Raw genomic sequence first — 27,261 nt, 5'->3', positions numbered from 1 at the left:
AAAATCCTCTTCTTGGTTAATTTCCCTATTCTTTAGAGTGATAGGTTGGTTTTGGACTTATCATGGTGCCAATACTATGATTAAAGAGTTCATCATTGTTTACAATAACCTACAGAGAGACAATTTCATGAGGGCTTAAGGTCCTCACCTTTTGGGCAGGAATACCATCAGGAAGAAACCAAGATCTCATCAAATAGTTCATACTCAATCTGGAGTGAAATTAAATCTGGAATGTAACTGATTCTATGCACATTTATTTGTAGTTTCATAGCATTTTTCAAGTGTTAAAAGGCCCTCATAAGTGTCACTTTTTTCTTAGCACAAGTGGTGATGAGGAACAACCTGTAGACCGACATGTGGTGAGCATTCCTGCCCCAGTGAACCATGGCCCTCCTCCTAATATGGCAGAACGTGACCTCGTGTAAGTACTGAAAAGACTGTATTGACTTGGTATATGGGTGAAGTGACATTATAGACCACAAAACGTTACGATTTTCGTTGATAAGTACCTCAATACATGCATAGGTTTTTGAAAACGAGTGTAGGTGTTAGAATATGTTTAAGGTTTTCATAATTTCTATGGAATATTCTCACAAAACGTCAGAGAAAGGACAGTGAATGTATGTGTACCTTACCAAGTTAAATATTTTATAGCATATTCTATAGCTCAAGAAAAATCTTGTCATGTGTAACTTCTCGAAATACAAATATTGAGCACATGTGTTTACAGTTCATAAACGACCAACAGGGCCATGGATGTGTCACGTTCTGAAATGGCATTCCATATACTTTTATGCCAAGAATAACCAACTGTTAAAATCATCAATTAAACCTCGTACCTTAAAAGTTTCTAAACAACAACCACCCTGTAGGCCCTTTTCAGAGAATCTATTTTAAGGTTGGTCAAATAAATTTTAGAAGTAATTTGGGATCAAGTTTCCTGGGACAAAATTTTCGAGATCAAGTTTTCTGGGACAGAATTTTCGGGACCAAGTTTTCTGGAACCTTTCCCAACACAGAATAAGCTGAATAGACGAATACCGAGTCCAGCAGTGATAAGCTATAATTCTGAAAACAATAAAATCACATACTTTCTGAAAGCAGCGGCATTGTCTTTAATATTACCATGGGTTCCATTAATAATGAATTCTAGTACATTTTTTTTATATGTATGAGATGCTAGATTAAGGCCTCTCTACGCCCAATGAAACAATTGCCTCAAATCCATTGTTCATTTTCTTACTACGATTTTCTCTTACAATTACACATTTTTCCATCTCTTGCCTTTTTCTTGTCCTTCTTATCTTTCTTGCTCTAGCTGTGTACGTGAATTATATTTTCCTCTATTAAAAGCAGTTCAATTGAAGTCTTTATGTTTGCAAGTACATTCTCACTTCTATTTTCTTCCCAACACACTTCGTTTTACTGTTCTCTCAAATGACTAGTAATATATATATATATATATATATATATATATATATATATATATATATATATGTATATATATGTGTGTATATATATATATATATATATATATATATATATATATATATATATATACAGCATATGTATCATATTCATTATGGAAAAGAACAAAAATTATTCTTTTATAGATATCTAATTATATTAGTCAGGCCCCATCTTACCCTAAATAATTTTCTCCATTATTGCAGAAATGTTATAGCCGATGAACCCGAAGGACAAATTGAAGTTGAAGACCCAATAAATCTCCCCTTAGGACCCCCTTCACCAGAAGAGGGTAATGCTGGTGCAGAACCAGTTAGGTTTACTCATCTTCAAGACCAAGAAAATGAGGAGCACCAAGATGTAGGGGGCTTTGAAGAGAATCAAGATGATCCTGAGCCAGAATTCTATAACTTTTTTTCGGATGATCCTGAGCCAGAAGGACAAATTGAAGTTGAAGACCCAATAAATCTCCCCTTAGGTCCCCCTTCACCACAAGAAGGTAATGCTGGTGCAGAACCAGTTAGGTTTGCTCAACTTCTAGACCAAGAAAATGAGGAGCACCAAGATGTAGGGGGCTTTGAAGAGAATCAAGATGATCCTGAGCCAGAATTCTATAACTTTTTTTCGGATGATCCTGAGCCAGAATTCTATAACATTTTTTCGGATTATTACTATTATCATATCTAGCCAAGCTACAACCTTAGTTTGAAAAACAAGATGCTATAAGCCCAAGGGCTCCAACAGGGAAAAATAGCTCAGTGAGGAAAGGAAATAAGGAAAAAAATAAATGATGAGAATAAATTAACAATATATCATTCTAAAAACAGTAAGAAAATAGACCAGCAGAATGAATTTATTACTTGAGTTTTATTATCATTGATCTTATCTAAACTTAGTTATGATTCTTGTTTCCCTAATTGAAGCTTACTTATATAAGAGATTACAGTCAGTACATATTTGTATGTATGTATGTATGTATATATATATATATATATATATATATATATATATATATATATATATATATATATATATATGTATATATATATATCATATATATTCCAAATCCAATGCCAGCATCAGATTTGGAGCCATCAGTATATATAAAAGTGGATTCCCTATGTTCATTTCCATAAAAAGAGACCTGGCTTCTAATTCAGTCACGTTCTTTTTTTTAATATACTCTGAGGAGTATATTTCTCACCCATAACTATTTTTTTTTTAACTAAGACCTTGTATAATATTAAAATAGTTTTGCCGTCTGCCCTCCATGATGTATGAGTCAAGGCTTTTAAAAGAATCAGAGCCACAAGAAATTTAACTTTCAATGGCAGTTCCTCATACAGGCAAAGACCTTAATAATTTGCTAACTCTTAGATGATAATTTGTTTAGAGTGTGTGAATTTGCATACTGTAAACAAAGCATCTGATAGAGTATGTAGATAGCTAAGCAATTGGATTTGTGTGAAAGCAGGTTTAGGAAAATAAGTGACTGGTAGCTGATGAAATACAAATGCTATATACGTAGACTGTGAATGTGCGTGGATGTAGTACGATAGAGAGTAAAAGATGTGAGATTGGAAGTATGTTTAGAAGTAGAAGGATGGATGTATTGGCCTTGTGTGAGACAAAGATGAAAGAAAAAGGTGAAGTGATGTTTGGTGAAATGTCTGGTAGAGTGTCTGGGATTGAAAGGGGAAGAGCGAGAGAGGGTGTGGCGTTATTGCTGAGTGAATGGATGACAGGTAAAGTAGTGGGATGGAAGGAGATATCATCTAGGTTAATGTGGGTAAGGGTTAGGTTGGGTAGGGAATGTTGGGAGTTTGTCAGTGCGTATGGGCCAGGTAGTGAGAAAAGTGAAGAAGAGCGGAATGAGTTCTGGAATGAATTAACTAGGTGTGTAGAAGGACTGGGTAGAAGGAATTATGTAGTTGTTATGGGTGACTTAAATGCTAGAGTGGGCGCTGGAGAGGTAGAAGGTGTCATTGGGAAGTATAGCGTACCAGGTGAAAATGAGAGTGGTGAGAGACTGGAAGACATGTGTGTTGAACAAGAGATGGTAATAAGTGCTAGCTTCTTTAAAAAGAAAGATAAAAATAAGTATACATGGGTAAGAGTGGCAAATGGAAGAGTAGTAGAAAGGGCATTAATGGATTATGTGTTGATAACTAAAAGAATGTTTGGAAGATTGAAAGACATGCACGTGTTTAGGGGTATGGCTAACGGTATGTCTGATCATTTTTTGGTGGAAGGAAAATTAGTTGTAGCAAAAGAGTGGGGGAATAGAGTAGGTGGATGTAAAAGGGAGGTAGTGAGGATTGAAGAGCTAATAAAACCGGGGGTAAAAAGTAAATATCAGGAGAGGTTGAAAATGGCATATGACGAGGTGAGAGTAAGAAAAACTGGTAACTTAGAGGAGGAGTGGAAGTTAGTAAAAGAAAATTTTGTTGGGATTGCAAGTGATGTATGTGGCAAGAAGGTTGTTGGAGGCAGCATAAGGAAGGGCAGTGAATGGTGGAATGAAGGAGTGAAGGTAAAAGTGGAAGAGAAAAAGAGGGCTTTTGAAGAATGGCTGCAGAGTAATAGTATAGAGAAGTATGAATAATATAGAGAGAAAAATGTACGTGAGGCAAAGAGGGCAGCTGACCTGAGGTGGGGTCAGGGATTGGGTCAGTCATATGAAGAGAATAAGAAGTTTTGGAAAGAAGTGAAGAGAGTAAGGAAGGCTGGCGCAAGAATTGAAGAGACAGTGAAAGATGGAAATGGAAGGTTGTTAAAAGGAGAGGAGGCAAGGAAAAGGTGGGCGGAATATTTTGAAAGTTTGCTGAATGTTGAGGATAATAGGGAGGCAGATATAATTGCTGTTCCAGGTGTTGAGGTGCCAGTGATGGGAGATGAGAATGAGAGAGAGATTACAATAGATGAAGTGAGGAGAGCACTAGATGAAACGATAGTAGGAAAAGCATCTGGTATGGATGGTGTGAAAGCTGATATGTTGAAGGAAGGGGGTGTGACTGTACTTGAATGGTTGGTGAGATTGTTTAATATGTGTTTTGTGTTGTCAATGGTACCAGTAGATTGGGTTTGTACATGTATTGTACCACTATATAAGGGTAAGGGAGATGTGCATGAGTGTTGTAATTCAAGAGGTATTAGTTTGTTGAGTGTAGTTGGAAAAGTGTATGGTAGAGTATTGATTAATAGGATTAAGGATAAAACAGAGAATGCAATCTTGGAAGTACAGGGTGGTTTTAGAAGAGGTAGGGGTTGTATGAATCTGATTTTTACAGTTAGGCAGATATGCGAGAAATATTTAGCAAAAGGTAAGGAGGTGTAAGTTGCGTTTATGGATCTGGAGAAAGCATATGATAGAGTTGATAGGGAAGCAATGTGGAATGTGATGAGGTTATATGGAGTTGGTGGAAGGTTGTTGCAAGCAGTGAAAAGTTTCTACAAAGGTAGTAAAGCATGTGTTAGAATAGGAAATGAAGTGAGTGATTGGTTTCCGGTGAGAGTGGGGCTGAGACAGGGATGTGTGATGTCGCCGTGGTTGTTTAACTTGTATGTTGATGGAGTGGTGAGAGAGGTGAATGCTCGAGTGCTTGGACGAGGATTAAAACTGGTAGGCGAGAATGACCATGAATGGGAGGTAAATCAGTTGTTGTTTGCAGATGATACTCTACTGGTTGCAGACACAGAAGAGAAGCTTGACCGACTAGTGACAGAATTTGGAAGGGTGTGTGAGAGAAGGAAGTTGAGAGTTAATGTGGGTAAGAGTAAGGTTATGAGATGTACGAGAAGGAAAGGTGGTGCAAGGTTGAATGTCATGTTGAATGGAGAGTTACTTGAGGAGGTGGATCAGTTTAAGTACTTGGGGTCTATTGTTGCAGCAAATGGTGGAGTGGAAGCAGATGTACGTCAGAGAGTGAATGAAGGTTGCAAAGTGTTGGGAGCAGTTAAGGGAGTAGTAAAAAATAGAGGGTTGGGCATGAATGTAAAGAGAGTTCTATATGAGAAAGTGATTGTACCAACTGTGATGTATGGATCGGAGTTGTGGGGAATGAAAGTGATGGAGAGACAGAAATTGAATGTGTTTGAGATGAAGTGTCTAAGGAGTATGGCTGGTGTATCTCGAGTAGATAGGGTTAGGAACGAAGTGGTGAGGGAGAGAACGGGTGTAAAAAATGAGTTAGCGGCTAGAGTGGATATGAATGTGTTGAGGTGGTTTGGCCATGTTGAGAGAATGGAAAATGGTTGTCTGCTAAAGAAGGTGATGAATGCAAGAGTTGATGGGAGAAGTACAAGAGGAAGGCCAAGGTTTGGGTGGATGGATGGTGTGAAGAAAGCTCTGGGTGATAGGAGGATAGATGTGAGAGAGGCAAGAGAGCGTGCTAGAAATAGGAATGAATGGCGAGCGATTGTGACGCAGTTCCAGTAAGCCCTGCTGCTTCCTCCGGTGCCTTAGAAGACCGCGGAGGTAGCAGCAGTAGGGGAGTCAGCATTATGAAGCTTCATCTGTGTTGGAAATGTGGGAGGTTGGGCTGTGGCACCCTAGCAGTACCAGCTGAACTCGGTTGAGTCCCTGGTTAGGCTGAAGGAACATAGAGAGTAGAGGTCCCCTTTTTGTTTTGTTTCATTGTTGGTGTCGGCTACCCCCCAAAATTGGGGGAAGTGCCTTGGTATATTGATTGATTGATTGATATACGTAGACCATACATTTGGTTCTCAAAATATCTAAAGTATTGAACATGAACGCTATCTAATAAAACATGGTAAATTCTGATTCTAAAAAGATGAAAGTTTCCCATTTCAATGTCAATCATTTGCGTATACACAAAGTTGTTAATATATTCAAAACAAAGGTCTATTAGCTGGATGACAGAGAAAGTATCACAATTGAGATAAAAGTGTAATGCAGTGTTATGATTGTGTTCTAGTGTAAACACATTTGCAACTCGGATAGCCTTAAATCGACTTGAATTACACTAAATTAGTAGTATACATCTTTAGGCTGCTCCGTGTATCATCAAAAGCTTCGTGTATCATCGAAAGTATGAGTCCATAACACGCTTTCACATTCTACCCTCCTAAGAGTGTATCTCAGTCTATATCTATGACACTAAACCAGACACTAGATTGGGTGGAAGTGTGTATCTCAGTTTTCTTTTTTAATGACAGGAAACCCGATATATACAGGCTTGGGTGATGGCTGTCTCCTTTGTTTTAGTAAGAATCTTTTCTTTGGCAGAGAACCTTCCACACTTCTAATAACCTAAAAAATCAACTCTTTGCCTGCATCATTGTTATTTTCTTGCCAGTTTTGTCATACATCATAACTGTAAAAGGATATAAATCTTTCTCTATAGCAGTAAATTTCTGTCCTCAAGAAATAGCTTGTCGCAGGTAGTAAAAGAAATAATACTGCTTATAATCTAGTAGGACTTCTGCAATTGCCCTTCTTAGAGACAACCTACAATCACATCCTGTAAAAGTTTCAAACATCTGGATTATCTTTGATGTTCTTTTCATTTGTGTTGTGATTGATACAATTATTTATGCAAAATTCATAACCAAATGTTAAATAAGGATCAATATCAGGAAAGATTTATTGCAGATGAGAGAATTTACTCATTAAAGTTACCTAAAACATCAGCATGCCAAATGCTTCATACCTCCCAATTGGATCAATTGTAAAATGGGGTCAACTGTTCTTTTATCTACATCATCACGTGTCTCCGGTTCCTTTATATTGTCACCATTTCTGTAGGCATCACTAAGGGTTGTGTATGGCGTTCCTTCACCTTCTAACCGCCCCGCATTTTAGTATTCTACTTTACCTCAGTTTTTACTTCCTTTCCTCTATCTTGTAGCACAACCTCCTAATTTATACATCAAAGTACAATTTCAGAGCTTTCCCATAGACTCACTCAGCACTGAACTGTCTCATCTGCCCTTCAAGGTCCTTGTTATAAGCCCTCCTAGAAACAGTTTTATTTAATCTGTACGAGTGGACAACCATAGTCTCTCCAACGAACAACTTCATGGTCCCCTATCTACCCAGTAGAAGAATTGACACACTTCTTAACTTACTGGTCAGAAAAAAAAATCCTTTCTAAACATTAACCATTATCACTGTTAACTTTACACAGAAATTAACATTATCCATGTACTATAGGAAAATTGAACATTGACTCTTTTTAGTTTAACAAATAAAACATTAGCAAAGGCTTTTATTACAAAACCCTATTCTGGTATTAATATCACTAGCCTATAGTGTAATACCAGTTCTGCTATTTTTACAGAGTAAAATTCTTGATAGAATACAGGCTCTAATCTAGTATAAATTGTTGGACTTCTCATGGTGCCCATGCTATATTAAGAGTATTTTTGTTTACAATAACCCTGCCGGTGGGCTTTGGATCCTGACCGTTGGGCAGGAATACCATCATGAAGAAGGTTTGGCTAACGACTCTTGAGACCAAGATCCTATAGAACAGTTTTTTGGGCTCGGCCATGTCGTCTTGATGGAAGGTTCCTTTAGGTAACCTTTCTAAGGGATACTTGCTAGTGATACTCCCAGAGAAATAAACCGAAGGTCTCCAGAATTCTAACTTCTGGCGCGAGTATCCTTAAAAAGTTTAAGGACATCGCATAATATCAGGGGACGTATGTTTTGTAGATACGACACATTGCAATCCTCACCCTGAATAGATTTAACTCTTTGAGGGGGAAGAGTGGGAAAAGAAGGGGGCACCGATACCCGGTGGACCTCCTATCCGCACTACTATCGGCCGCCGTTCCTTTACTTGTAGCCGATATGACTAAGTGTTTTCCCAATGTTATCCAAGTGTTATCGCAAGATATCGGAATATTAATCATGCAATCTCCGCATCTTCATTCCTTGGAAAGTTGAGTATCAATTCTTTCCTATGTATAAATTTTGGCTCCCGTCTCACAGTTATATTCCAATAATTTAAGTATGTTAGGTTGATAGGTTGAGCATTGCCACGACCGGAGGCGGCCATTTTTACGACCGCTGTCGCCATTATTATTGCATTTTATTTACCTAGTAGGGCGACTTTCTGGGTATTTAGCTATAATATTAGCTAGTTAGGCAAATTATACAAGTGAAGATTATGTATACAAATAGATTATTATTCCTCTTCCTAATATGTAACTTTACTTTTCGTATATGTTGGGGGCCCCGCCGGTAACAGCCATGGCCGTGGTTCCTACTGAAGTTAGGTTAGCCTAACTCATATATGTATTTGTTAGTAAAGTAATTCCCCATGTTTAACCTCACCCTATCGTTCCTTATTAATTCGGATGGGGACATACATCCCCTAGAATTTATGGATAAGGTTCGATTTATATTCTCTTTTAGAGAAAAGAAGCTAAACCCTTCCTTGCTCCCTGAGCCGCCACCATTACAGGCAGCAACCGCCGGCTCTCCCCATCGCCGCCGAGTACTCCGGCTTTGAGGTTAGACGGCAATTCAGGGTGCCCTGTCTTGCAGCCGATAATGTCGCCGGCATGGGAATCTTTGTTCCTCTGTCGCCCACGACGTCATTGGCAAAGGAAGCCATGCTTCCTTACTTCACAATCGAAGGTAGGCAGCATACCTGCCGCCACCTTTCTTCCCTGTGAACTATAATACCCTTCCCCCTCCCCCTCTGTCTTTTAGAGTCAGTCTAGCTGTCACAACATTCTTTCATCGGTACTCAGACAGTCATACTGGCTTGTCGAGTTGACTGCAGTGCCGGCCGGGACACCTACCAGCGGCAGTTAGGCAGCCGCCTCAGTCACCTTCCCCCTTATGTCCTTCCTTCACTGGAAGTGAATGTCCCGTGAGGAAAAATTGAAACGGCTCTGACGGCTGCTGGTGGGAAACCAAAAATACTTTTTGAGAATTCTTCAGGGCTCCCTTGGTCTGCCCTCCACAAATTTTGCCGCCGGCTGTATATCTGGCGGCAGGGCTTTTTGTGAATAGATGGAAGATAGAATCAGATAGATTCTTATCCCTTCCATTAGAATTCTCATTCTGGAAAGGAGACAGTAGGCGGCCTGACAGTCCTCCTACACTTCCAGCTGTTGTGCTAAACCATAACAATAGGAAACTCCCCTGCCTTAATACTTTCTTTCCCTATCAGTTAGTGCTGCCAGGTACTAACTTAACCCTGGTAGTGTGCCGGCTGGGCTACAGTATGTAGAATATACAGCAGCACATTTAATTTCTAACATATTCTAAGTTTCTTATCACAGTCTATTGTCGGGACCAAGCTATCATGTTGAGATTGAGTAATCCTTCAGCACCCAGATCAATCCTTTGATCATCGGGACCCTAATAAATCACCGCTCAATATTAATATATTACAAGTGGATAGTTATGCTAATGCTTACTAACCCTAACACTAAGTATTAGAGTTCCTCCACCCTGTATTCTTCCTAACAAAGAACCTAAAATATTATTATTGACGGAGGTCTCAGTAATTAATTGGGGTAAGAAGCGTAGATATGTGTCTTTTCTATTTCCTTTGCAGCTTACTATCCTAAGCTACCATAAACAATAGTAATTACTATTGTTCATAAAATTGTATGCTTTTATATCACTGATAAAAAGCTATATGCTCATTGAACTCCTTTTCCTTTACAGGAGGAGCCAATGTAGAAGTGCGCAGCCTTAGCCTGCAACCACAAAGACAAAGACTCTTGTGGCTCCACGAAGTGCAGGACTCATGCCCCCTGCAACATCGAGTCGGGAGTTCTCAAGTATTGGGACCCGAAGGGTTACCCCACCTGTTCGACCTTGCCGGCCAACAGCTTCAGAGAAGCTCCCTCAGTCAACACGGAGACTAGAGATACAGCGAGGGAGACCCTTCGCTAATGGGTACGTAGATTGCAAAAGAATTTTCAAGGGACTGTACTTACTCAACGACTCCCTCAGGTATCTACTGTTCCCCAAGGCTCTACCTAATGCGGTGGTGCCCCAGCAACAGGTCCAGTCTCCCCTAATACAAATAAAGATAGACGTGGACATAGACAAGGCACTAGAAGGCATGGACATGCTTCAAGAAAGGATGTCAGAAGTGTTCATTGACATTGAGAAGGCCCTACTACAAGTAGGCCCTGAAGAAGACGTGGAACATCTACAAGCGGAGGAAAAAGGATCCATTTCAACGTCAACAAAAGACCCTCAGCTTGCCAGGACGGCATACCAACCTATGCCGTCAACCTCTTCAATCCCAACTCCATAACCACCGTCAAAGGCCGTCATGAACGAAGAGATCCTCACTTTGATTCAACGGATAATGGAGTTGTTCTAAAAGGTACAAGAGACGATGAAAGAATCACTCAGACTACAACAAATACTATTGCAAGAGAGGATGGATCGCCCAGGACCTACCAAGAGCTCTATTTAGAAGCTCCTTAAGGTGCTGAATTTCTCTCACCGCTCCGAAACCAACCCCTGGAGGTATACGGAGCATATGCCCATGATGAATGGGAAACTATTTGTCTCAAGAGAAGTTGGGGACCAACTGATAGAAGATCTTAAATTCTGGCCTAACTTTTCAGTTTACCCAGAATGCTATATGAGACTGCGGGATGAACATGCAACCCGTGAGGAAACAGTACCCAAAGAAGTCATTGTCCTCGAACATGACAAGGCGCAGGCCATCATCCTGAAAACTTTGAAAGGAGCCGGGTACACCAACTCCAAAGTTTCAGCACTGAGCAAGAGACATCCCGCGTTTCTTGCTCCTTCCTCCATCTCTTCCCTTGTTCGGAGAAAGCACTAGACTTCACTGTCAAGGCAGTCGACAAGGGCAATCCTTGCCCAACCCTAAAGGAATGCAAACCATTTTCTCTAGCACTACCTGCCTGCGAGGAGAAGTGGAAGGATGTCCGTCTAACCTTCTCCGTCTCTATGTTGGATCCAGAGATAGCAGGCCAGCAGTTCTATGAAAACATTCCGAAGTTGCCACACCATCTTATGAGGAGGGAACAGGAGACGAAAGAGACTAGCGGCCTCCCTTTCTCATCAGAACTGCCTGGAAATGAGTGCAGATCTACAGAACACCCCAGAAAGGATCAATTTCCTGGCTAAGTCCCACATGGGTACCCTTGTGAAAGACTTATATGCTTTCCTCAGAGCAAGGAGAGCCTGCAGAGAGCCCGGTTTGACCTCACCAAACATAAAACATGAACCATGGAAACTGATTACCTTGAACATCTGGGGTAAAGACCCTTTTCCCACAGGAACTGGTCCAAGAGATCATAGCCAGAGCAACCACGGAGAACAGGAACCTTCTCCAAAAGTGGGGCATGAGCTCAAAGAGGAAATCTTCCTCAAACGGAGGTCCCCAGCCTAAAAATAAAAAGGCAAGGAGACCATGTAGATCTGCACAACTTTCTGCCGTGACTATTATGACCATGCAGCCTCAGACACCTTTCCAGATGGTCCCTCAACAACTGGTGGTTCAGTCGCCAATCTTTAACCCTAACATTGTGAGACTATCGACTTCCTTTCACCTTAAGTCAGAAAGGAAATAGCCCGAAGAGAAGTTCACCCAGAGATAACTCCTGGGGCCGAGTAGAACGTGGTCACAAAAACATATCCACAGGACCTCACACCCAAAGAGGGATTCCAGGTAGGAGACAGACTCTATCACTGTTGGGATTGCGGGACCTTCCATCCCTGGGCCCACAGCCTATTAACGAATGGACTTGGGTGGAAATGGAACAGAATTCCACCCCGTTTTCCAAAATTCTTCTAACACTACCCCCTCCTGAGAAGAATACACCTCAGAACTCTTGAACAAGAAGGTAAGAAGGAAAGCGAAGTCCATCAATTTCCAGGGAAGGCTGTTTTGTGTTCCCAAGAAAGACTCAGACAAACTCAGAGTCATTCTAGACTTGTCTCCACTCAACAAGTTCATCAAGAACAACAAGTTCCGGAAGCTTACTTGGCAACACATAAGGACTCTTCTACCAAACACAGCCTCAATAGACCCAACAGATGCTCACTGACATCTTCTATTGAGCCGCCCTTTCTCCTCCTACTTAGGATTTATACTATAAAAGAAGTGATTCTTCAAAGCAATGTCCTTCGGACCGAATACAGCCACAAGGATGTTTATGAAGCTGGCAGACACAATCATCTACCACCTAAACTTCGAAGGAGTTCAATTACTAGCATATCTAAACAATTGACCAGTATGGGCAGCATCAAAGACTACTTGTCTGCAGGCAGCCAACAAGGTGATCCAGTCTCTGGAACACCTGGACTTCAACATCAATCGCAAGAAGTCTCGCCTTCCTCCAGCTCAGAAGTCCCAATGGCTAGGAATCCAATGGGACTTGGTCACACCATCTCTCCATTCTATTCAAGAAGGGAAGAGAGATAAAGGGATCTGTCAAGAGACTAATCCGTCACAAGAGAATTTCAGAACGCTAACAGGAATTTCAGAACGCTAACAGGAAAGAGTACTGCACTCTCTCCAGTTTGCGGCAGTGAAAGACCCAGTGCTAAAGGTACGTCTAAAAAATGCATCAAGAGTCTGGAGAAGAAAAGCATCAAAAGTTCGAAGAGATCAACCAAGGCTGGCCCTGACCCTATAGCTGTTAAGGCCGTGGTCAACAGCCAAGAGCCTAGCACGAACAATTCCCCTGCAACCACCAAAACCATCAGTGGAGGTATACTCCTCCTCAAAAGGATAAGGTGGCCATTCTCATGAGAGAAAATTGCGTAAGAATTGGTGGTACCAGTTCAAAACCTTTCATATCAACGTTTAGAAAGCTCTGACACTTTACCTGACGTTGAAGAGACTATTCTCTCACAGAACAATCCACATCAGATTGGCCCTGAACAACGAAAGGATAGTAAAAATGTCTAAATAGACAAGGCTCAAGATCATCTCACATAGGACATGTGATATTAGCCACCTAACATCTGATAAGGAAGAAAGGATGGCACCTTGCATTTTACCTACAAAACTTCCGCAACGTGACAGCGAATGCTCTATACAGGGGAAAGCCCATAGAGACAGAATGGTCCCTAGACGCAGACCCATTCTCCTTCACCTCGGAAGAAGTCCCAGAACTGCAGACCGACCTCTTCACAATGAGCACAACAAGAAGCTACCCCGTTATGTAGCCTCTTAGATGGACCCTTAAGCAGAGGCAATGGACATCACGTCCCTCGAACGGAACAAGTGGAACCACATTTACCTGTTTCCACCAGCCATCCTTCTGCTAAGAGTCCTCAACAAGCTAAAATCCTTCAGAAGGACAGCAGCAGTAGCGGCCCCCTGGCGGCCCAAAAGCAACTGGTTCCCTTTAGTTCTAGAACTAGTTCTAAAACTGAAGCTGTTCCCTCTGCTGGACACAGCATTATCCAATCTGTCCCAGAAGTCGACTGCTTGCGCTTCATCTTTGAGAACCAACAACCTACATCTCACGATTTTCTCGCCCTAGCGGCGAACAAAAGGTTTAGAATCTCTAAGGATAAACTTGATTTCATCAAAGAGCATAAGTCAAGTTCGACTAGGAGACAATAGGAATCATCATGGAAGAAATGAGTGTCCTTTGTGAAATCAAAGGAAACGACAGAAATATCGATAGATTAGACTTAAAGGGAGGACAACTCGTCAGAGGCAAAAACCTTAGGATCAACCTAATCCTAAGACAACTGAGAACAAAGCTCACCTACCTTATTCGCAGAGCAGATCCGGACAGTACCCCCGCAGGTCAGGATCCAAGGAAAGTTGCTTCTTCGTTGAACTACTTCCAACACAAGGGCTTTGGGAGACTCCAATACACACTGGGTGGAGATCATCAACAATACACACTGGGTGGAGATCATCCAGTCTTTTACAAACACTATACGAAGCAAGTACATGGAATAAATATGCTGTGGTGGCGGCGGGTAGTGTTATAAAACCCGCCGTCTAGCGCTGCGATGAACAGTGAACTGCTTTGGGACTTTCCAGTGCATCGGGTGCAGGGGTACATTTACCCTCAAGTGCAAATCACAACGATGATTAACACACTGTTCCAGAGGTGCATATCTGACCAATAACACCGGTGTTCATGCATTCCCAAAATCTATACCAGTCAGTCAGATTTGGTTTCACATCTCCATTGAGTGGCATCATTTCGATGAAATTACTTTTTTTTTTGAAAAGAGAAAATATGGACCCTGATGTGTTTTCAATGCTGGATCAGATTCATACCCTATTGTAACTACATTTGATAATCTAGTTGCAAGGTAGAAATACTAAATGTATTTGCATCTTATTGCTGCTATCTCAGTTACAGACAAATAAAGCGTACTAGAGTTCTAATTAAACCCTAGAAGGGCCCAACTTGAAATCTGATATGTGAAAGGTAATCTCTATGTGTTACCTTCCATCCCCACAGAAAATCAAGCTTCGATGTCGTCTTTCCCTGCAGGGGGCAGGAAGCCAAAGCCAGTTCCAAGCTTAGTGGAAATGACAGATAACAGTAATGTCATATACAGGTCTAAGAGACCAGATAAGGACCATATTCAAGGTAGAGAACACTTATACAAACCCACAGATATAGTACTTTCAAGTTAATTCTCTGGTAAGCTTCCATCGGGATGACATGACCGAGCCCAAAAAACCGATTTTGAGCAAAGTGAAAAATCTATTTTTGGGTGAGATAGCCATGTCGTACTGATGGACCCACCCTTTTTACTGACCCCACCCGAAACTACTCTATCTGCGGCTATTCCTGTTTAAACACAAGTAAAGGAATGGCGGCCGATAGTAGTGCGGATAGGTGGTCCACCAGGCACCTAGATCGGCACACCCTTCTTTCGCCACTCTTCTCCCTCAGAGAGTTAAATCTAGTCGGTGTGAGGATTGCTATATGTCGTATCTAAAAAATCCGTACCCTGATATGCGATGTCCTTAAACTTTTTATGGATACTAGCGCCAGGAGTTAGAATCCTGGAGAACTTCGGTTTATTTCTCTGGGAGTATCACTATAGTAAATATCCCTTAGAAAGGCTACCTAAAGGAACCTTCCATTAGGACGACATGGCTATCTCACCCAAAAATAGAATTTCACTTTGCTCAAAATCCGTTATATAGCACATGGAAAAATAGTACCATTTGGAAGTTTCCAGAACCTAAGGGAATGATAATGACTGGGTATCAAACAGTTGGTTGGATTCATTGAATATTTTGGACAGTTTTGGTCTTCTTTCTTTGTACTGAATAATTATTAAGTTAATAAATGATTGTTAAAATCAAATATCAAATATGAATAAGTAAAAGTTAATAGAGGAAAACATTAATGATTGACAATGTTGGGCATATAGTAAGAACATTATACTATTGATATGCAAATTGTGGCGAGATTAATATGATTGGTTGTGATGAACATTATGCACATCATCTGTTTGTATCTGCAAAGATCGTGAAATATTTCCTCTCCTTTTTAACAAAAGTTCTGATGAGGACGAACTTGCAAACCAAAACGAGGAGTGCAATAATGCCCCAAAGCGCCAGTGCCCTTCAACTAGTATTGGAGATTCTAGCCCTAGCAAGAAAGCATGCCGTTGGAAGTACTAATTGGACTGTAATTACTTAGCATAAATATGAAATGATCAATATGAATTCCATGTAACGGTACATAAACAAATATGACGACTCCAAATATTCATAGAAGTTCCCCATCTAGACAAAGTTTGGTACCTCATGGATGATCAGTTGTCCAGACTGAGTTTATATGTCAAAAAACAAAGTAGGCAGTGAAGCATGTAGCTGGATTTGTCTGAAAACAAGGGTTAAGAAAAATGGTGACTTACAACTGATGAAATACAAATGATGTATATGTAAAGCAATTGTTTGTTTCTGAAAACATCAAATGTATTTCATATCAAGACTATCTAATTAATCTCCTTTTAAAAACATAAAAGTTCCCTATTTTTAGTTCTTGTAAATCTTTCTAATGTACACAAAGTTATAGCACTGCAACTGATTTTATGCTTTTTATTTTACAATCAAAACATTATCAAGGACTTTTACAAAATCCTCTTCTTGGTTAATTTCCCTATTCTTTAGTGTGATAGGTTGGTTTTGGACTTATCATGGTGCCAATACTATGATTAAAGAGTTCATCATTGTTTACAATAACCTACAGAGAGACAATTTCATGAGGGCTTAAGGTCCTCACCTTTTGGGCAGGAATACCATCAGGAAGAAACCAAGATCTCATCAAATAGTTCATACTCAATCTGGAGTGAAATTAAATCTGGAATGTAACTGATTCTATGCATATTTATTTGTAGTTTCTTAGCCTGTTTCAAGTGTCAAAAGGCCCTCATAAGTGTCACTTTTTTCTTAGCACAAGTGGTGATGAGGAACAACCTGTAGACCGACATGTGGTGAGCATTCCTGCCCCAGTGAACCATGGCCCTCCTCCTAATATGGCAGAACGTGACCTCGTGTAAGTACTGAAAAGACTGTATTGACTTGGTATATGGGTGAAGTGACATTATAGACCACAAAACGTTACGATTTTCGTTTATAAGTATCTCATACATGCATAAGTTTTTGAAAGTGAGTGTAGGTGTTAGAATATGTTTAAGGTTTTCATAATTTCTATGGAATATTCTCACAAAACGTCAGAGAAAGGACAGTGAATGTAAGTGTGGCCCATTCAAAGTCCATCGATACCTTACCAAGTTAAATATTTTATAGCATATTCTATAGCTCAAGAAAAGTCTTGTCATGTGTAACTTCTCGAAATACAAATATTGAGCACATGTGTTTACAGTTCATAAACGACCAACAGGGCCATGGATGTGTCACGTTCTGAAATGGCATTCCATATACTTTTATGCCAAGAATAACCAACTGTTAAAATCATCAATTAAACCTCGTACCTCAAAAGTTTCTAAACAACAACCACCCTGTAGGCCCTTTTCAGAAAATCTATTTTAAGGTTGGTCAAATAAATTTTAGAAGTAATTTGGGATCAAGTTTTCTGGGACAGAATTTTCGGGACCAAGTTTTCTGGAACCTTTCCCAACACACAGAATAAGCTGAATAGACGAATACAGAGTCCAGCAGTGATAAGCTATAATTCTGAAAACAATAAAATCACATACTTTCTCGAAGCAGCAGCATTGTCTTTAATATTACCATGGGTTCCATTAATAATGAATTCTAGTACATTTTTTTTTATATTCATGAGATGCTCCTTAAGGCCTCTACACCCTATGAAACAATATCCTCAAATCCATTGTTTATTTTCTTACTACGATTTTCTATTACAATTACACATTTTTCCATCTCTTGCCTTTCTCTTGTCCTTCTTATCTTTCTTTCTCTAGCTGTGTACGTGAATTATATTTTCCTCTATTAAAAGCAGTTCAATTGAAGTCTTTATGTTCGCAAGTACATTCTCACTTCTATTTTCTTCCCAACACACTTCGTTTTACTGTTCTCTCAAATGACTAGTATATATATATATATATATATATATATATATATATATATATATATATATATATATATATATATATATATATATATATATACATATAAGCATATATATATATATATATATGTATGTATATATATATATATATATATATATATATATATATATATATATATATGTATATATATATATATATATATATATATATATATATATGTATATATATATATGTGTATATATATATTATATATATATTATACATATACATATATATATATATATATATATATATATATATATATATATATACATATATATATATATATATATATATATATATGTATATATATATATATATATATATATATATATATATATATATATATATATATATATATATATACAGCATATGCATCATATTCATTATGGAAAAGAACAAAAATTATTATTTTATAGATATCTAATTATATTAGTCAGACCCCATCTTACCCTAAATAATTTTCTCCATTATTGCAGAAATGTTATAGCCGATGAACCCGAAGGACAAATTGAAGTTGAAGACCCAATAAATCTCCCCTTAGGACCCCCTTCACCAGAAGAGGGTAATGCTGGTGCAGAACCAGTTAGGTTTGCTCAACTTCTAGACCAAGAAAATGAGGAGCACCAAGATGTAGGGGGCTTTGAAGAGAATCAAGATGATCCTGAGCCAGAATTCTATAACTTTTTTTCGGATGATCCTGAGCCAGAATTCTATAACTTTTTTTCGGATTATTATTATTATCATATCTAGCCAAGCTACAACCCTAATTGGAAAAGCAAGATGCTATAAGCCCAAGGGCTCCAACAGGAAAAAATAGCTTAGCGAGGAAAGGAAATAAGGAAATAAATAAATGATGAGAATAAATTAACAATATATAGTTCTAAAAACAGTAAGAAAATAGACCAGCAGAATGAATTTATTACTTGAGTATTATTATCATTGATCTTATCTAAACTTAGTTATTATTCTTGTTACCCTAATTGAAGCTTACTTATATAAGAGATTACAGTCAGTATATATATATATATATATATATATATATATATATATATATATATATATACACACACAAACGCACACATATAGCTTTCTTATATATATATATATATATATATATATATATATATATATATATATATATATATATATATATATATATATATATATATTCCAAATCCAATGCCAGCATCAGATTTGGAGCCATCAGTATATATAAAAGTGGATTCCCTATGTTCATTTCCATAAAAAGAGACCTGGCTTCTAATTCAGCCACGTTCTTTTTTTAATATACTCTGAAGAGTATATTTCTCACCCATAACTATTTTTTTTTTTAAATAAGACCTTGTATAATATTAAAATAGTTTTGCCGTCTGCCCTTCAGGATGTATGAGACAAGGCTTTTGAATAATCAGAGCCACAAGACATTTAACTTTCAACCCCTTTAAGTGAGGAACTCATGTAAGCCTACAATGAAATATTAATCCTAAAAATCTAGCTTCACTTACACATGGGATCCCTTGAACGTTGATGTATATATCCGGGTCTGAATGTACTCCCCGAATACAACAGAAATGCACAACAAAAGTTTTGCTTGTCGAAAATTTAAATCCATTCATATCAGCCCACTGAATGGTTTTGTCAATTGAGGGCTGTAGTTTTCTCTCAACCATGGATATTCTAGATCCAAAAACTGATACGGAGAGATAATCTACAAATAACGTTGAGAGAATATCTTGGAGGATATTCCATTAATGGCAAGTGCAAATAGGTTTACACTTACCACACTACTCTGGCGAACTCCCGGACACTTCCTCTCTGATAAAGGTTCCCACACTACTCTGGCGAACTCCCGGACACTTCCTCTCTGATAAAGGTTCCCACACTACTCTGGCGAACTCCCGGACACTTCCCCTCTGATAAAGGTTCCCACACTCTCTTTTGAAAAAAAAATCTATATGAAACAAATGACTGAATGAACAATCGTAGCTCTCCTATTAATCCAAATCCATGATTAGTTTTAAGTATACCATATCTCTCTACAGTATCATAGGCCTTTTCAAGGTTAAAAAGAAAAAAAAAAGAAAAAGACTGTTAAATGCTTTAATTTACTTTGACGGCTACTTTTCCGGTCCCATACAGAAGGGAACACCACTTTCTACAGGTAACAGGACCTCCACTGCCGAAATATCTTGTTTGTTCAGAGTATTCAATGTTTCATATCACATATTACTCATTTACTGTTAAATCGTCACTGTCATACGACCCATGGAATAAGAAAGTCTTGTTTCCTCTTGAAAGCCTTAATGTCTTCAGTCATTCAAATATCTCGTCGGAGCATGTTGTATAGTCTCGAGGCTGCATATTTAAAGGCTCTGTGACGAGCCCAGAGAAGGTTGTGACTCAAAGGCAGGATGAAAGCAACTGAGTAACTTTACTATAGAACATCCGTTTATATATACATAGACTCCAGGCAAAAAAGGCATAAAAGACATAAAAAGCAATTTCATGTTCAACTGACACTGCAACGGTTAACAGTTAATGGTGAGAAAAACAGACATGTTATTTCAGGTCCTTGTCAGCGCGAGGGGAGAGGAAAGATACAAGCATAATATATACACAAAATTAAATGTTGTCACTATGTACGATCGTGTGACACACGGTTGGTACATGGCTCCCCCCCTAAAAATGACATACTATACATTTCTTCGCGGCAGCCCCGAATCTAGAGTGGTAATAGCAAAACTGCAGCTGATGGACGGCAGTGAGTGGCTGTAGAAGTCGTTGGTTGGGGTGCGAGCGAGAGGTGGATGATGGGTGGCTTTGTTGCTGCTCCGGCTCGTCACGGGGTAGGCGTGTGTCCAATGGCATTCATAGGCGTGTCCTACGGCATTCATAGGCATGTATCCCCTACGGCATTCATAGGCGTGTGTGTCCTACGGCATTCATAGGCGTGTGTGTCCTACGGCATTCACGTCAGCTTCGCTTGACGTTGAATAGGTGTCCTCTTCATCAGGAGTGGAGGCCTTGATGGAGGTCTTGAAGGTCGTGAAGTGGCTGTCCATAAGGGCGTCGGGTTTGGTGATCAAGTCCTTTATGGGTAAACTATCGACATCGGGTATGGCAGCGCGTACAGGTTCGGGTAAACGGCGTATCCAAAGGGCAAGAAGTAGGTTCACCTCACGAGGAGAGCCGTCTGCGGCAGGTTGCAGGCGAGCGATACTGGTCATTTCCCTGAGGGCGAGCGAAGCCCTTTGGTCCCCCAATGGTTGTTGAGAGCTGAAAAAGCTTTGCTATAAGGGCGACTGGCGACAGCGAGAACTGCTGCTGAAGGTATGTTTTGAGGGCGTCATACGCTATTGGGGTGTCTCCCTCCTTGTTCACAAAGCCAGTCGGATATTTCCGGGAAGGTGTCCTCGGGTATCGCCGCGAGAACATAATCTGCTCTGGTGGTTGAGCGGGTCACGCCCTTGATGCGAAACTGGACTTCTGCAAGCTGAAACCAAGCAAACGCCTCTCCGCTGGGGAACAACGAAAGTTTCAATTGGGCAGCGCCAACTTCCATGGAGTCCGCCATAGTACCAACGACGAAGGGGCGAGGGGTGATTGGAAGGCGGGAGGAGCGAGTCGACTTCCGGGGTCACCAATGTGACAAGCCGAGAGAAGGTTGTGACTCAATGGCAGGATGAAATCAACTGAGTAACTTTATTACAGAACATCCGTTTATATATACATAGACTCCAGGCAAAAAAGGCATAAAAGACATAACAGAAAATTTCATGTTCAACCGACACCACACCGGTTAACAGTTAACGGTGAGAAAAACAGACATGTTATTTCAGGTCCTTGTCAGCGCGAGGGGAGAGCGAAGATACAATCATAATATATACACAAAATGAAATGTCGTTACTATGTACGATCGTGTGACAAACGGTTGGTACAGCTCTGAGCCTACAGTAGACATATATCTAGGTTCCAATAGTTTGAAACCATCTGTAACTATTCTCGTGTCGACATGATTTGTTGGCTGCGCAATATGTAACAATTCTCTTGAGTATTTTGGACGACCGGTTCTGATAACTTGGTGGGTTATTGTACATATTTTGAATTCAATTCTCGCTTTAATCGGCAGCCAGTGTAAATTATTTAGTATGGGGTGATCCTTTCTGTCAGTGGGACACCTTTTATCAGTCTTGCTCCTCTGTTTATCATATTTTGTAATTTCTTAGGTTCTACTTTTCCTACATTGTAATAGATGGAGTTGCAGTAGTCAATCCTGGTAATAACACAGTTTATCACAAGTTTCCTTACAGAATTTCCATCTAGGTACTTTTTTATAAAATAAATGTTTCTTAGATGATAACCAGCAGTTTTTACTACATTACTTACTTGGGCATTGAGAGACAAGTTACAATCAAGAAATACACCTAGATTACGAACTTTACTAGATATCGGCACGGAGTTATTATTTATGTTCATCTGTAAATTACCTAAGTTTCTCGAGCTGTTTCTTTTACCCGCCGCCATGAACTCAGTTTTGTTCTCATTTAATCTTAGTTGCTTAATTGTCATCAATTCTCTAACACTATCAAAGATTTGGTTTCAGAGGTGCCATCTATATCATTTATGGAGAAGTAAAATTATGTGTCATCTGCAAATAATTTGAAGTTCACACCATGCCTTTGTAGTATTTTCGATAGACCAATAGTATAGATGCAGAATAAGATTGAGCCAAGTACACTCCCCTGGGACATGCTTCTGTTTAAAGGTTCATATGATGAATAACAGTATCCAATTTGTATACAGTAATTTCTACCAACAAAGTAGTCTTTTGGGTATTCGAAAGCTTGATCTTCGACGCCGATCCACCGTAGGTCCTTCAGTAGCAGTTCATGCACAACTGAATCAAAAGCTGCACTGAGATTGAGTAATATTAAAATATCACATGTATTTTCATCCATCATTTCCCGCATATCATTTGCAACAGAGCAGATGGCTGTCTCCATAAATTATAGCTTTCTGTAAGCAGACTGGTTGTCAGGCAAAGCTTCTATTACTTCTAAGTGACTGACTAGTTGTTCAAGAATTACGTATTCAAGTACTTTTGAAACAAAGCTTAATTCCTGGTAGACCAGAGCATTTTTCAGAACTGGTGTGACTATAGCCATTTTCTCAGATTTGGGAAACTTTCATCAATGCTTGCATTTGCTATTCTCAAAATTATTTCGGTAAGACTAGATATGTTTCACTCTTCAATTACTTTAGATATTGGCATAGGATCGATCACACAGTTTGTTTTATTTGTTCTCTTGATGATCCTGGTGATGTCATCTTGTGTTATGTTGTTAAATCTTATTAATTTTGTCTGTGTGTCAGGCGTATCATTAATCTGATGATGAGTATTTACAAATGACCTGGTTATATTTTCAATCTTGTATTTAAAGAATACAGGCAAATTATTCGCTATTTCCTGGTCACTGTATCGATCAGGTAGCTTCTTTTCGTTTACATTTCCCATTATACCATTTAGGAGACAATATAACTTATTTATGGCTAATGCTGCTTCACGGATCTTTACCTTATAGTATTCACTTTTTTTTCTTCTTAGTAGGTAGTTATACTGATACATAGCAGTTTGGTGCTCTTTGGATGCAGAGGCTTTACAAACAGAGCATTCCAGTTGTATCAACACATCAGTCGTTGACTACATTTTTCTAAATCCACACTGGATAGGTGAATATACCCTTCTTTTCCAGGTACCACATCAGTCTTGTATTGACCATCTTCTCCAAGATGTCAATGCAATTGGTCGATAGATTGCAGCTAATAAACTTATTCTTACTAGATTTTAAAAAGGCTAAAGTAATGGCTAGTACCCCCAAACACTTGAATAATTATGATCATGCCATACTCTACTAATGACGCTTAAAATAAATAACTAAGTATTAACAGGTACATGTTTAATTATTGCATATGAAATTCCATCGGGTCCAGGGTCTGTATCATTACACATAGCAAATGCAAAACAAATTCTCTTTCTGTAAAAGGAGCATTGTAAGATTGTTCCTTTCCTGTTGCAAAATTCCTGTTATGGAACTGTGCTCTACATATTTTATATATTATCAAAATCTCTTCTGTACAGAGTCAACGCAATCTAATTGAAGATTTTCTTATGGCTCAGCGTAAGGCAGTTAATTCTAATGACCACAACGGGACTGGCCATCGTTTGAATAACCCTGTGGTTTTGGAAATCAAATTGATTCCTGCTGTATGGAGTGTTCCATTCAATGAGTTTATGGCATCATCAACACTTTCAAACTGCTCTGTATTCCCCTCAATTTCGCTTAGCTCCTGAAATCTATCCCAGTCTGTCTTGTCAAGGTTCCACCATGGTGATCTCTGCAAAGTTACTGTTTGTATTTATAATAATTGCAGCAAGATCACTAGTATGCCAATCATCTAACGCTCTCCATTCGGAATAGAAAAGGCAGTTGGAGCTTGGAACTGAAAGGTCAATACATGACAGGGTACCTGTCTGGACATGAAAGTGTGTGGGCTCTCCTGTATTAAGGATTCTGACATCCTCATTTTCCACAACTGATAATATAATAATATCACCCCATAAAACATGTCTACAATTCAAAACTCCGAGTACAAGAAAAGGTTGAAGGAGTTGTTGAATCCCCTCTACTAAATTATCATACAAAATGTTTCATTTGGAGGCAAGTACAGAAAGCAGATTGTATATTTTCTCCCTATATCTATGTGTGCAACCACTCCTTGCTGAGGTGTACGAATAGACAAAGATATTTGGGGGACATCTCGACAAACGTATGAGACTTTCACCATGACTCCCTATTCGATGTCCTATAGAAAATATATTCGCCAGGACAAGGAGTATTATCATCACGTTTGCTCCCATGTAGATAAATAATTATGTAGGAGTGCTCATGACTGAGGAGCTTAAGTTCTTCATATTTGGCCCTTAAACCCTGGCAATTCCATTGCAAAATGGGGGTAAAAAAATGGTTACCTTTTGGTAGACACCTTGGATGAAGTCTTCCCATTAGCAATTTTTGATCTAACACTATTTCCCAATGTTTTTATTAGAGATGGTCTCGATAGATCAGGTTTGGCGTTTGTGTAATTTCTTTTTGTCCTTTCGATCTCATTGTTGAAGGGGATGGTAGACCTCAAACTGAATTTCTAATTCATTTAAATCATTTTCCATTTGATCGGAAACATTAACAGACAAAACATCATATTTATTTGACGTTATAACTTTAATGTTTATTATGGAAGGGGAAGAGAGATGGAGGTCTCTCTCTTTTCCGATCAATAGGTGGTGAGCTACCAAGTTATTGCACTGTCCCCACTACAAGTGCACCTGGTAACTTGGTTTCAAGTAGAACCTCCATTAAATTAGGCAAGAACATGGCCTGAGAGAGGTTAGTACTGTTGTTGGTAATGGGGGACGAAGGTTGTACAGAAATGGGAAATGCCCCAGTTTTAATACACCGTGAAAAAGCCTCAGAAGGCAATAGGCTTACCTCATCATAAAGCACTTTTTTATTAGATGTCGGATTTCTTTTCTTAGAACTACAGGCAGTGCTAGGTGGGTTTGATGTCTCCTGAGGTAAATTTCCTTTTGATTTTAAGGTCTTTGCATAACTAGTTAATTTATTCAGCAGTCTTTTTGCATGTCCCACAATTATGTGTTCTAAACTAGATTTTTTGAGGGCAGCTTCCTCCAACTAATACAGTTCGCATCTCCTATTAGTTGATTTATGATTAGAGTTGTAGCTTAAAAAAACCTGGCCGCAAGTGTAGTCTCCATGATAAGATTTGGAACAAATACTACTCATTTTTTTCATTTTTACAAACTTTAGATGGGTATCCAAATTTAAAACAATTAAAGCATTACAGTGGTTTCTGCTTGAAAAGATGAATTTTAATCCTTTCATTTTCAATAATGATAGGAAAAAGTACACCAGCAACCTGGAAAGTAGGTATAATCATTGATGTTCCAGAAACCTTATGCACTTTCCATACATTTAGTGGATACAGGAAAAGCATCTCCTCTGTAAATTCATACAGGTCTTTATTGAAGACTACTCCCCTTCCATGACTAAAATTTAGGTAGGGTTTGATTTCTGATGTAATTTCAACAATGCTTGTCTGTAGGTTAACTAGTATTGCAGACTGCATCGATGATTTGGCATGGATGAGGTAACTATTTTTCCCAAAACCAAGATATATCACCAGGTGTGATGATTCCTACTTTTTTTCCATATCAATTTACAATTTTAAAATAATCCCTATTACACCATTAGGTTCAGCTACAAGCCACATTGGTGGTTTTGGCTTTGTCTGGGAATGTAGGAGTACATTTACATGTTTTTCAAACCAATTACCAGGCTTGCATACACCCAATTTCTTTGCGACCATATCACAAAGAGCTCCCATGATGTTCAAGTTGTTAATTTTAATATTCATATTATTACAAACTGCATCAAATGCTTCACCATGATTATCAAAAGATATCCATGAATCCTATTTTATATCTTAGGTTCATTCTTATTAACCCCTAGCATTCAAATGGTTTATGTATATCATCATAATTTGTCCCTAATGGAATTTGGGTTACATGAAGAATTCTCAGTTTCCTTGTGTTACCAAAATTACTAGATTTTTTAACATCAGTAGAGTGGTAATTTTTAGTTCCAAGGTCATGAACAGAATTTCCCCTAATTAAATTAGCAGAGGTCATCAACAGTGCCGGGGAGAGTCAGTGTATCCAGGGTATGGGGGTTCGTTACTTAAAGAATCCATAAAGCAGGGGTCATGATTGGTTGGGTGATTTACCTGCTCGAGAATATTAGAGTATCACAAGCTGGAAAGGAAATTAAGGTCCACCCCATACCCTAGCCAGATGATAGCACCAAAACTCAATGAATATAGTTAACCAGATAACTATACAAATACTTTTCACGTTACTACAGGGTCAGTTACAAAAGCTTTTAAGCTTGTCGCACACTGAGCCAGAACGGAACCGCCCCCTAAGCCACCGAAGCCTCAGAACAGAACAGAAACGACGTCCAGCGCGCACACTGAGCCAGAAGCCACAGAACGGAACCAACGCAGAATTTTATATAAACGAAGGAAGTTTTCCTTAATCATAACTGAGTTTTTGTTTAATTGATGTTACAATGATTAGATATTCTGTATATCAATCTTTTATCGAATCCAGAAGCCAGATGTTTATATGTTTTCAAAAAAGA

General features: G+C 39.0%; 1 protein-coding gene across 9 annotated transcripts in view; it reads left to right on the top strand.

The window, feature by feature from the left end:
* LOC137622377 (uncharacterized) overlaps nt 1-2,324 on the top strand; it is a 54,996-nt gene extending 52,672 nt beyond the window's left edge. For 5 of the 9 annotated variants that reach the window (XM_068352974.1, XM_068352976.1, XM_068352979.1 and 2 more), the window contains 2 exons: nt 320-421; nt 1,674-2,324. In XM_068352974.1, the coding sequence (XP_068209075.1) occupies nt 320-421; nt 1,674-2,154 (583 nt within the window). In that variant the 3' untranslated portion in view covers nt 2,155-2,324. The remainder of the gene's footprint in view (nt 1-319; nt 422-1,673) is intronic. The other 4 variants (XM_068352980.1, XM_068352981.1, XM_068352983.1 and 1 more) reach the window with 1 other exon arrangement.
* Nucleotides 2,325-27,261: the final 24,937 nt, after the last annotated feature.

Source organism: Palaemon carinicauda, chromosome 29 (genome assembly GCF_036898095.1).
Source record: "Palaemon carinicauda isolate YSFRI2023 chromosome 29, ASM3689809v2, whole genome shotgun sequence".
NCBI classification, from domain to species: Eukaryota; Metazoa; Arthropoda; class Malacostraca; order Decapoda; family Palaemonidae; genus Palaemon; species Palaemon carinicauda.
Note: the sequence above shows the minus strand (reverse complement) of the source record. Positions and strands in the feature narration are given on the sequence as shown.